General features: G+C 40.3%; 1 protein-coding gene across 4 annotated transcripts in view; it reads right to left on the bottom strand.

Moving 5' to 3' along the window:
- The window catches only part of GABA-B-R1 (gamma-aminobutyric acid type B receptor subunit 1), a 159,240-nt gene that overhangs the window by 46,774 nt on the left and 99,538 nt on the right, over window positions 1–12,928 (bottom strand). For all 4 annotated transcript variants that reach the window (XM_065238019.1, XM_065238020.1, XM_065238023.1 and 1 more), the window contains 2 exons: window positions 12,766–12,882; window positions 8,480–8,687 (listed from right to left, as the gene is read on the bottom strand). In XM_065238019.1, the coding sequence (XP_065094091.1) occupies window positions 8,480–8,687; window positions 12,766–12,882 (325 nt within the window). The remainder of the gene's footprint in view (window positions 1–8,479; window positions 8,688–12,765; window positions 12,883–12,928) is intronic.

Below are 12,928 nucleotides of genomic sequence, written 5' to 3'. Positions count from 1 at the left end.
CCGGAGAGCTCATTAGACGGAGACCAGTCGTCATCGCAGGAGATTTCAATGCTTGGGCGGTGGAATGGGGGGAGCAGATGTACCAACGCAAGAGGGTCTAGCCTACTGGAGGCTCTGGCAAAGTTGAAGTCAGTCTGGCCAACTTAAGAACCATCAGCACCTTCCGCAAAGATGGTAGGGAATCCATTATCGACGTCACTTTCTGCAGTACGAACGCTAATGGCAAATATGAACTGAAGAGTGTGCGAAGAGTACACCCATAGTGACCATCAGGCGATCCGGTACAGTATCGGCGAAATGCGGAGAACAAAAGTAAACGAGCGGAAGTGGAAGACGAAGGCATTCAATGAGGATCTCTCCATCGAAGCTCTAAGGGTAGACAGCAGCGTCCCGGGCCTAAGCACGAACGAGTTGACCGAAACATTAGCAAGGGCATGTGACACAACTATGCCGAGAAAACTGGAGCCAACGAACAGGCGGCGTCCAGTTTACTGGTGGAACGAGGAAATTAGCACCCTCCGTGCTACTTGTCTTCTAGCCAGAAGGTGTGCTCAGAGAGCAAGAACAGAAGCAGACAGAGAGAAGCGCAGTGTGGTGTTCCGAGAGGCCAGGGCTGCACTGAAACGAAAGATAAAGCTGAGCAAGTCAAATAGTTTCAAGGAGCTGTGCCGCGACGCCGATGCCAACCCCTGGGGCAACGCATACTGAGTCGCGATGGCGAAGATCAGAGGTCCAACGATGCCGGTTGAAATGTGCCCCAACAAGCTGAAAGTCATCGTGGAGGGACTTTTCTCACAGCATGTCCCAACGAACTGGCCACCTACACCATATGGCGAGGTAGATGAAGACAACGTTGAGCAAGTCTCCAACGAGGAACTCATAGCAGCAGCGAAAGGGTTGAAAGCGAATAAAGCTTCCAGCCCGGATGGAATTCGCAACGTGGCGTTGAAGGCGGCGATCCAGAAGTTCCCGGACATGTTCAGGATGGTGCTGCAGAAATGTGTGGACGAGGGTCAGTTCCCTGATATGTGGAAGGTACAAAAGCTTTTACTGTTGCCGAAGCCCGGAAAACAGTCGGGGGATCCTGCATCGTATAGGCCAATATGCTTGCTGGATACTGTAGGAATATGTATGCCAATATGCTTGCTGGATGCTGTAGGAATGCTCTTGGAGATGATCATCCTCAACAGGCTTACGAAATGCACTGAGAGTGAACACGGATTTTCGGAGAGACAGTTTGGATTCCGGAAAGGAAGATCGACGGTGGATGCAATTCGGACAGTGATTGACAGAGCCGAGAAAGCCTCCAAACAGAAGCGGAGAGGAAATCGATACTGCGCCGTGATTACGATTGATGTGAAGAATGCATTCAACAGCGCCACCTGGGAGGTCATCGCCAACGACCGGCTAAACATTAATAGCCACATCGAATATGCTTGCGAGAAGGCGGCGAAGGTCATCAACGCAATAGCCAGAATCATGCCGAACAATTCTGGTCCAAGCAGCAGCAAGAGGCGTCTTCTGGCTAGTGTGTCCTCATCGATACTAAGGTACGGAGGTCCAGCCTGGATTGAAGCGCTGAAAACGAAGCAGAACCAAAAGAAATTGAGCAGTACGTTCTGGCTCATGGTCATGCGAGTCGTGAGTGCGTACAGAACCATTTCGATGGAGGACGAGAGAAACCAGAGGAGTACGAAAAATGGTGAGAACGGAGTCGATGTCTAAGTGGCAGCAGGAGTGGGATGCAGCAGAGAACGGTAGATGGACACACAGTCTAATACCCACTCTTTTGACCTGCGCAGAGCAGAGCAGTAACGCAGATCATATCAGCACTGCAGTGAAAATGGCGAGAAGACCAACTAGAAAATAGTACACAAGTGCGAAGTGAAAGACGAAGCCGGGAGAACTCTCCGTTGGAGTAGGCTGAATCCACCGGCGGGGGTTAGCCGAGTAGAACGCGACTACGCTGGGAGCTAGATGGCTCACAAACGGAATAGTGACAAGAGACAAAAAATTTCTCACAGCTAACAAAAAATTTCATCTCACTAACACACGCAAATCGCACCAATACGAACTCGCCTGAAGAGGACTATTTTTGCTGACCCAATACACATAAACGGAGACGCTATTTTCAAAAACTACTACAGAGGGATAACTAAAACGAACAAATAAATGTACAATGTCACAGCTCACTAAGGGATCCCAATAGCTCGCCACGGTGAGAGCAAAATGTAAATTAATCGAGATCCAGCTGCAATGGCAACTGTGCTCCTACGTATCTAGATAGACAATCACTACGGGAAAGCGAAGAAACAATTCTTCTGCGGCACACAGCACAATTTCGCACTGCATTGTAAATTAATTATCTACTACTACGGAATAAACTATAAAGTTCACCATAACAATCTACACGGTGAATGAGAACGACCCAAAAGTGCAGGAACTCAGCGATGAGCAAATTTGCCTCATGTTTTCCCAGGTTTTTCCAGGATTTTCCAGGGAAAAAATCCCGAATTTGAGAAAAGGAAAGATTGGATTCACTCAGTCTATTGGTACTACTCCGAAACTGAATAAAATTTTCGTCAATTTCCTCATTTTCCGGCAGATTTTTTAGGTTTTCCACAGGAAACCATGAGACAAATTTTATTCATCAATGAGTTCCTGCACTTTTGGCGATTATGAGTGAACTAAACTCAAATTTGGGTCGTTCTCATTCGCCGTGTATCTAACAGACTACCGAGATCAAGCAACATTTTCCTGAATTTCGTACCGAAATTCCAAACTGAAATAATATCGGAGTTTCTTATCTTATAGATTTGGTATGTTCAGATGAATTATTTAAAAACAAATTGCTCTATCTTATACGTGTAGTTGGTGAAGGGGGTGGTAATAATATACCCCATCCCCCTCACTCATATCAATAGTTTCAGTTTGAAATAACTTTGGAGGTTCTTATTTTATCGATTTGGTATGCTCACGATGAATTATTCAAAAACATTTGCTCAATCTTATAAGCGTCGTTAGACAGCGGGGGGTGGGCGAGGGGGAAGGGCTTACTGTATGCAGTTTTAAAACGAAAATTGTTGTAGTCTAAATATTTAATATCCACTTTTCGGTTCATCTGTTAGTGAGGAGATGTTGTTTGAATCATTAGCAGCTGGGAAATTTTAAATTTCTATTCAAAGCTTTTATTTGAAATATTAAACTGCCGTCCACATATAGAAAACACAGAAGTAGTCGTACGTCAAGAACCAAAAACAGTAGAAAACGGAAACTGCCTTCTCCAGTTTTGTCTCAGACACAGGCTAAGTGGGCTAAGTTTCAGTTGGGCTCCCAAGCCAAACGTCACTTTTAACAGTGCTGATTCCTTTTTCGAAATTTCGACCGGCAAACGAGTTGAGTAATGATACAGATTATTTCAATGCGATACAACGAGTTGCTTCCTTGATGGTTGACAACGGTATGGCTGAGGGGTGAAGCTAATTTCTGACTTATCAAGAAATCCACCCGAGACCTAGTTTAACAGCAATATTTGCTTCAAGGGATAGAATAGCATCGAAAAGAGTACCTTGAGCAATCGTAGAATATATTAAAATGAAATATAATCATAATCCATGACATTTGTGTGAATATATCTGACATTGCATATTGCACCAAAATAGTAGCGAAGAGAATGGTAGTACTCACTTTACAACTATTTTTATGAGATTAAGCAAATGTTTTTGAATAACCCATCCGTACAACTCGAGGGATGGGAAATTCCGAAGTTATTTTAGTCTTTATCTTTACTTTAATTGATATAAGTGAGGGCTGAAAAGCATACAGTAAGCCCTCCCATATCTAACTACGCCTATTAAATGGAGCACATGTTTTTTGAATTCATCTGAACATACCAACTTGACAAGTTCAGAAAATCCGAAGTTATTGCAGTTTGAAGCCTTACCTCCATTTATATGGACGAGGGGGCGGGGTATAGTTATCCCTCCCTCATCTCTTAATATGCCTCTGAAATTGAAAAATTGTTTTTAAATAATTCGTCTGAACATACCAAATTGATAAGATACGAAACTCCGAAGTTATTTGAATGACCCCCTATCCCCCTCCGACTACGCATATAAGATAGATCTATTGTTTTCAAATATTTCATCTGAACATACCAAAACGATAAAATAATTAATTTCGAATTTGGAGTCTGACTTTCATTAGTACACCGGCAGTGTTGGCAGAAAAAGGGATTTTTGGCATTTAATTCGAAATATTGATCTTTGAACGGCTATTACTTTTTTTTAGGGGCATTCTACCACAATACATTTTCAGCAAAGTTGTTATACACTTCCTGGACTATACTTTAACGTTGGTTTGTGCAAAATTGTGGTCCCTAGTAATAAAGATGCAAAAAAGTAGGTTTTCCCCTACTAATTTCCATACAAATTTCAAATGCAATGTGGAAAGCCGGGTTACAACCAATCGTCCCCAAATTTTGCACAGTCGTTTGGGACCCCCAATGGAACCAAAAAAACATTGTTTTGAAAAAATGATCATGATGACCCATCCTACTGTGCATTCAAAATAATAAATTATGTGTGTGGTGCTTTTTTTTTTCATTGTGGCTTAGTATCGTGATATAATCTGTTCAGTGTTTGTATTCGTTTTATTATTGGTATCAGATTGAAGTTGCCTATTTCTGTTGTTGTGTGTATTGTAATGTTTTAGTGTGTTAGCCTGCATATTTATTACTAATAGCGAATTTGTTTATTATTCAGTTCCAACCTGGATCGGATATTAAGATCGGCTTTGCTTGCTTTCTAACAAACGTAGATTTGATCGTTTGTTTTTAAAACCTACCTCAGGTTGAGGTTCGCACTGACAAAAAGTTCGGTTTCACACTAGGTTGGAAAGGCTCTATATCTGTCCTGTGGTTAACTGTATTAGTATTGGTAGATTAGTCGTGTCCGTTGGATAGAATAAAAAGTATTTGGTCAACCTACCAGACGAAATTGATATGGCATACTAATCTGTTGACAACGTTTGGCCTGGGTTGCGCACTATCACCGTATGGATAACCTACTTCCTCCTCCTTGGGGAACTGGATGTGTGGATTGTAAGCTTTGAAGGTCGTCCACAAATTTTCGCAGATCAGGTACTTCAAACGGCAGCTGACAGTCTATGTTGCTCAACAAGGCGTTCATCACTATGTCCGAGAGAATAGGCGACAGAAGACTGCCTATCGCTGTTCCGAACTACTGTTCATATAATTTGTCTCGAAAACGAAAGAAGCTGTTCTTTAGACAGAATTCTATGGACAGACACAAACTGATGTTTGTTGTGTCTCTGACCGTGTCGCAGCCCTTTATCATATCGTTAGAGACCAACAATTGTGGGATATTAGTGAATAAGGAGACCACATCGATAGAAACTAGTACGTATGCCTCGGGTAGCGTTATGTTACGGATGTAGTTAGCAAACTCAAAGCTGTCCTCGATGTTGTACTCACTGTGAGTGGCTCTCTGGAGGATGTACGCCAGAAACTTTGACAGTTGTTATGTAGGTGCTGTAATGTTGGGCACTACGGGTCGCAGTGGCAAATCCGACTTGTGTGCCTTCGGTTGGCCGTATATCCTTGGACACACTGCGGACACACTGTGGATTACAGTAAGTACTTGGTGCGCGCATCTTTCAGTTTTAGGTTGTATAGACGTGCCACCGTGTGTTTGTGGGTCGTTGGTCGTACGGCCAGCATCTTCCGGTCATCTTTCATTCTTTCTTTTTTTTTTTTTTTGTTCGGGGCATAAAACTACTGCGACCAGTAATTTGATCTATTGTAGTATATCCCGTGTCCTCAGTTTAGTGCATGTCGTATTCCTCCATCACTATTGATAAATGATGAAGTATTCGGTTTTGATACAGTTGTCATTCTTGCCTTCATCGCAAGGAATCGATTCTAATTTTGAAGGTCCCGCTATTTATACCCGCTAAAAACACCCTCCAAAGGCGCACCCCGTTGTTAGTCAAAATTGGATTCCTTAGCACCAAAAACTTGTAATGATACAGATAATGACCATGCATCAGAACCCTAGTCTTAACCACTTAAAACTAGAGAACAGCGAATAAAAGATTAGGGATCATGTAGATGAAAAATAACTACCTAACACATTTTTTTCTTGTTTCAAGATTATGCTCGGTGGACAAAGCCGAGTCTCTATTAACAAGACATAAAAGTAAAAGGACTAAGATGTGTTCCTTTGATTACAAAAACTCATTTTTTCCTTGCTTCAAGATCATCCTCGGTCCAGGCAACCCGAGGACTTATCACAATCAACAAGGATTAAAAAATAACATGGACTAAGATGTGTTCCTTTGATTACTGAAAAATACTGTTCCACTAGTTTGAAGTAATCAAAACTAGGAATTGGTAGTAGATCTTACATCTCGTAACGTACCACGAGAAGTTGATCTACCCACGTTACGGGGCATTTTCCGGTCATAGTCTTGTTGGTACATTATAACCACAGACAAACAGACATAACACTCGCAAGATGTCCATCGAACAAGCATTTATCGGTCAATTTAAAAGTATCATAGTTGGTAGTACCCCCACCTGTGGCGCGCAAAGTCAATTCCCTTGCGTTTGACATTTCCACACTACCGCCATCTATTCAGCGTACTACCCACCACAGTGTACTCAACAGATGGCGGATATGTTTTAACGACGATGTTTTACAGAGAGAAATATTCAATGTATTATGTCTGTTTGTCTGTGTTATAACCATCCTTCTTCCTTTATCCGACTCGAGTATGCAAACATCTTTGTTCTCGGAAAGGAACGTCCTCGTAGCGGCCGTCGCATGTTGACAGAACGTTGTGAGTGAATCTTTACGGTCATTTGCATACCGCGTTAGGTATTTCTGGATGTATGTTGCTACCTGACTCCTGCTTCTGTCCTGTGTTGCTTTATTCGTTGATGGTACACAAGTATCTGGACATCAATGTCCCTACGTTGCATTCATTCACGTTGGTGTTAACCTGATATGGACGGACCTATCCAGTAGGCGTTGATACTTGGCATTCGTCCTTGCTTCTTGTGACACCGTACGACCATCGTAGGACTGGTTTTGGGGTCTCTATGAACCTATCCACGATGTTGGAAGCAACCCTACTGAGTAGTTTCCTGCTTGAAACATTTGATTTTGTGGTACGTGTGGCTAAGTTCAACGTTTAATAATACTTTTTTGTGCATTTTTCTGTGATTCTGTGCATTTTGCTCATGTGCTGGTTTTGCTCGTTTAGTAGCGGGGAAACACACTTCATAGAGTTGATTTTTTTTTTACCTTTTTTTTACTTCCAAACTACAGGTATGGTCCCATGCTATTGAACATTTTAGGAATGGGTCAACCGGCTCCGGACATATGATCGAAATACGTATGAAAAATTGCTTAGTAAAGTCTTTTAACCATTAAAATGCAATGGAATCTGAGAGGGTGCTGACATTGACTTATCAACGCACAATGATACGGGGACAAATGGGGACATCTATGGGTAAGTACAGTAGCTACTTCATGTTAAGGGTAGAGGCAGTAGTAGTCGCCTGCACGAGCAATGGCTAACCCACATCTTAGTGGTCATTTTTTTCAGTTACTACATAAACACTAAAATATAAACATAATTCAAAACGCAGTAAAGTCACGATAGAATGTGCCAAATGGAATGAAAGAAGCCAACAATCAACTTTGCCGACGACACTATGCAGTTATAATATTAACCACTTTTTATAGTTTTCCATAGCAGGATCCTCGCAAGATTCAAGGCAATTTTGTTTTCATAGCAGGTCGGTCTAAAGGCCCCTAATTTCAGCAATCGACAAAATTTTCAATAGCAGCTAAAAATATCCATTAGTACCGTCCCAAATTAGATAAAATTGATAAATAGCTGATTTTTAGTGATGGGCCCAATCTTACATCCATAGACCAACATTAAAGACATTTTCCTTCGTATTAGCGGTGTAGTGATTGATATTTCAACATCATCTGTTTGTAAGCAAATATAAACTCGAAGTCTACCCAAATACGTTATTGCGCCTTTTTGGTTATATACAGCTGAACAACCGCTATGTCCGTGTTTGTTACTTGGGTACTGGCTGAATAATTTTGGAATACGGTTTTGCAGGTAAAACAAAAACGACAGCAAAGTTAATGACGCATTCAATTCAAACATAACATGTCATACGTTTATCATTAATTTGTCAGATTGTGGCTATTTATTCCGAATTTCCCAATAGAATATTAACATAATTTGAACAATGACTCAACCATGCTTCACGTTTGCTTAATTGATTGAATTGTTTTTAATCTATCACCTCTTTTGTATTGTTATCTGCTTCCGGTTTGTTATCGCGTTAATTAAAACGATACTGCAGTGCTTCCGGCAAATCAGCGATAAAAACAAACATCAATCAACTATCAACATCAATTAACACTCTTACCTAGCCACACCGAGTTGTTATGACTTTCGCAATGTTCGAGCTCCGGCCGTATTTTCACGTCATCATTGCTAGAGATGGGATCCTCCAGGGGAAATGTTTCCAAGCGCCGCTGCAGAGGGTCCTGAATTTGCCACGTAAGCAGTATTACCAGGTCCACTGTCAGTAAGCCCGTAACCATGGTGTAGAGTTTCCACGGTTCCACTTTTTTCTACATAATCAATACGAATAAAATTCATCAAAATGTTTGTTAGTGTAAAACATCAATATTGGCCTCATGTTTTCGTTATAGGATTCTATCATTCCCTTTTCAAATCAATGCATATCACTTGAATATATGTTAGCGTGCGTTAAATCCCTAAACATATGTTGAAGCACATTCCCGCGGTACTTTGTCGTATCCTATTTCCGAGGTATGCTTTAGAAAGCAACTTTATAGATGTACTGCTTTGCTTACTTTTCAAACCAAAGTCCTTTTAACCTTTGCGTGCCTAACGTCTGAATTTGCATAGATTTCAAAATTCAATTAGCTCTTAAAACATAATTTCCCAATCTTTTTCTTCACAACAAATAGCATTTTATCGGGAATCTATTGAAATTTTTGAATCCATCTGAAAATATTTGGATCAATATATGGTTCTGGAATTATTCCGGTTCCCGTTGGGGTCACTTTTGGTCGGCATTCGGCTTTACTGTTCTGTAATAAGTATACACACGATGAACATCATGTTTTTTCTTTCAAATGATGTAATTGGACCAATGGCAGCTATACCGACGGTCCACGATCACATTGGGCATCCCGGAAATGTTCCGGTGCCCCGGGGAAGTGGCCAATTCTCAACAAGAACCAAAACCCATCGTGTGACATATCAAAATTCATGATTTTACAAATCTTGGCCAGTAATGGTCTTATTGAGTGTCCACGGTCACACTAGCCCTCCCAGACATGTTCCGGTGCCCCGGGGAAGTGGCCAATTCTCAACAAGAACCAAAACCCATCGTGTGACATATCAAAATTCATGATTTTACAAATCTTGGCCGGTAATGGCCTTAATGAAACTCGACGGTCACACCAGCCCTCCCGGGCATGTTCCCCGGTTAAGTGGCTGATTCTCCACAAGAACCAAAACACGTTATGCGACATATCAAACTTTATGATTCTGCTGAACTCGGCCAGTAATGGTCTTTTTGAGAGCCCACGATCCCATTGGCCCTCTCTGGCATGTCCCGGTGTCCCTGGGTATATTTTCTTTTATTATAAGAAACAGCAATTAACTTGCATACTTATTTTCGCTTTCATGGAATTTGACAGAGTTGATTTATTTCTCTTCTTAGAAGTTGATGGTTCAGAATTTTTCTCAATGTCGTCTATCGATTCTCGATCCATAGATAGAAGCAACACAGTTTTACCCTTACGCTCGGTCCAAGATGTGAGCATAATTTCTTCACTGTTACCATGTAGTACAGTGCCAGGCTCTATTTTTTTTCTTATCGATGAACTCTGGTGGGATTTCTTTTTTATTGCATCTTAGAGTACCCAAGGACACAAGACCTTTGTCGTGCAAACCTTTAGCTAGAGCCAAGGATGCAAATACTCATTTTAGCTAGAACAATGTTTTTCTTAATTATGAAATAATTCACTTTATGAGAGTCACAATCAGCGATTTTTCACACACTCACTCATTCACTCACTCACTCACTCACTCACTCACTCACTCACTCAGCGATCAGAAAATCGCTGATTGTGACTAATAGAAAGCAACATTTACAGGTTTTATGTTTCAAATGCATATGGTGTAACCTCTTTTGGTAAGTTACAAGTAAAACATGTCATCATACCATCTTTTGGTTTTATTATTAAAAAAAAACATTATTTTATAGTTGAAGATGCTAATTTCAAATAACAGACTGTTGTGGTAATTTTTATACGATAGATGGAGTAGATGAAAGCATAGAGTTGATAGTTCCGTTAGAGTACGGCAGTGTGAAGATTGTATATAGATATTATTATTATTATTATTGCGTCCAGAGTTGTAGAATGGTTTCATCAGTTGTGTTACAACACGCTGTCCTTGATTCTTCTCGGGTTTATCGTTGATTTTTCCTAATAAATAATAATAATTTGCCTTGTCATTAGAGAAGATGTCGGCTTCGGCATGTCCTTAGCCTATAATTGTCAGGGGTTCAAAAAAGTCGTAGAGTGTTAAGTTTCCCAAAAGGATGCTCTGGAGCATGACGCACCTTCATGCACTCCCTGACGATAATAGGTTAAGAAGTACCGAAGGTGTTTTGCCTCTACAATAAAAAATAAAATTCCCGTAATCTGAAAAATTTAACAAGACTTACGATCGTAGTACGAAAGCAGCAAGATAAGTATTATCTGAATACAAAACAAAAAAAAATGTCAATTCACAATTGTATTGTAATCAGGAATCGTATGTGCGCTTTAAATCTCCTGCACAGGTTTTTTTTTGAGAGCAGGATACAAGAGAAAGCATGCTACAATTTTGAAAGATGTGCGATCTATGAAAGAGCGCACAAAATAAGAACAAAATAAGCTCATTGCAATAAAAAGTAGTTCCACAATCAATGTAAAAATGAGCAACATTTTGGGTCTTATTTTCGTACCATGGAACAATATTGTGCTTCACTGAAACTTTAAAAATTGTTATATTTTGGAAAATGAGATAATTGTGCATGAGCGTTTATTTTTAATTAGCAAAAGCTCATAGTATTAGCATATTGCACATGTATGTGCTTTGTGCAGTTCAATATCCCTGATTGTAATAATCACGTAATCAGAGATTAAAATAAAAGGTTAAGTCATGAAGAAGTGAACATTTTAAATTTTAGTATTACACAATGTTGTCAATGTTGTTATAAAATGATTAAATTAAATAATTAATTCACAAGAAGATCATATTATTAATCTACATAAATATCAAAATTGGTAAGAACAAAAGATTGATCATCAACTGCAGCCCAAACTTTAATGCCGTATCTACATGGTTTTCCTTTCATGTAGACTCTAAAGGCACATCTACCGCGGAAAGGAATCATTCGCTCATCTACAGTCAAATCCATAGAAGGAATGTAAGAGCTACGCATATTTTCTCGGATTTTTTTCAGTTATTGGGAAATCACCAAGGAACTTAATTTTAGACAACAACTTCCTGTTTCGACTCATGATGGCAGAATAAAATACGCGTGCATAGCTCCCGAGCATTAATTTTGGAATCATGATTTTTCCCAGCACCAATCAAGATTCCAATAAACGTATGCATTGAATCTATATTTACAGGCTTGAATAAAGTGTCATGGCCACCTTCCGCATTCGTGTATTTTACAATAGTTTCAATAATACTGTGGTCCATGAACACTTCAAACGCATCTTTAGGCGTGTTAATTTTCTCTATATCAACAGTGAATTTTCCATTACTGACGTGATTATGCCGCACAACTGAACTGATATGTCGCACGATGGGTTTTGGTTCTTGTTGAGAATTGGCCACTTCCCCGGGGGCACCGGAACATTTCCGGGAGGGCTATGTTAACTATGGACTCTCCATAAAGTCATTACTGGTCAAGATTTGTCAAATGAAAAAGTTTGATATGTCGCACGATGCGTTTTGGTTCTTGTTGAGAATTGGCAACTTCCCCGGGGGCACCAGAACATGTCTGGGAGGTCTAGTGTGACCATGGACTCTCAATAAGACCATTACCGGCCAAGATTTGTAAAATCATGAAGTTTGATATGTCGCACGATGGGTTTTGGTTCTTGTTGAGAATTGGCCACTTCCCCGGGGCACCGGAACATTTCCGGGATGCCCAATGTGATCGTGGACCGTCGGTATAGCTGCCATTGGTCCAATTACATCATTTGAGAGAAAAAACATGATGCTCATCGTGTGTATACTTATTACAGAACAGTAAAGTCGAATGCCGACCAAAAGTGACCCCAACGGGAACCGGAATAACTCCAGAACCATGTATTGATCCAAATATGTCCAGATGGAATCCAAAACTTCAATAGATTTCCGATAAAATGCAATTTGTTGTGAAGAAAAAGATTGAGAAATTATGTTTTTAGAGCTAATTGAATTTTGAAATCTATGCAAATTCAGACATTAGGCACGCAAATGTTAAAACAAATAATTCACTGGGCCACACGATTCCGTGATGCCTTTGAAAAGATAAAGTATAATCGGGACATTATAGGAACATAGAGCCAATATGTAAACCGTTATCCTGCATGGGAAATAATCAGAGGGGTTTGAAATTTATCTTACTTTTGGATCGGTTTTTGTTTTCGTTGTAAATCTGTGGACACGCCACACTTTGCTGAACATTGCTCCGTAAGCCAACGTGAAGCCCAGTGACAGAATCCAGGTTCTCGCCTGACAAATCTGTGAAGACAACAAAATAAAAATGGCATTGAAATTAAGTGTGAAC

Source organism: Ochlerotatus camptorhynchus, unplaced genomic scaffold (genome assembly GCF_037179485.1).
Source record: "Ochlerotatus camptorhynchus isolate MF236.1 unplaced genomic scaffold, CSIRO-AGI_Acam_v1.1 ptg000685l, whole genome shotgun sequence".
Taxonomy (NCBI): domain Eukaryota; kingdom Metazoa; phylum Arthropoda; class Insecta; order Diptera; family Culicidae; genus Ochlerotatus; species Ochlerotatus camptorhynchus.
Note: the sequence above shows the minus strand (reverse complement) of the source record. Positions and strands in the feature narration are given on the sequence as shown.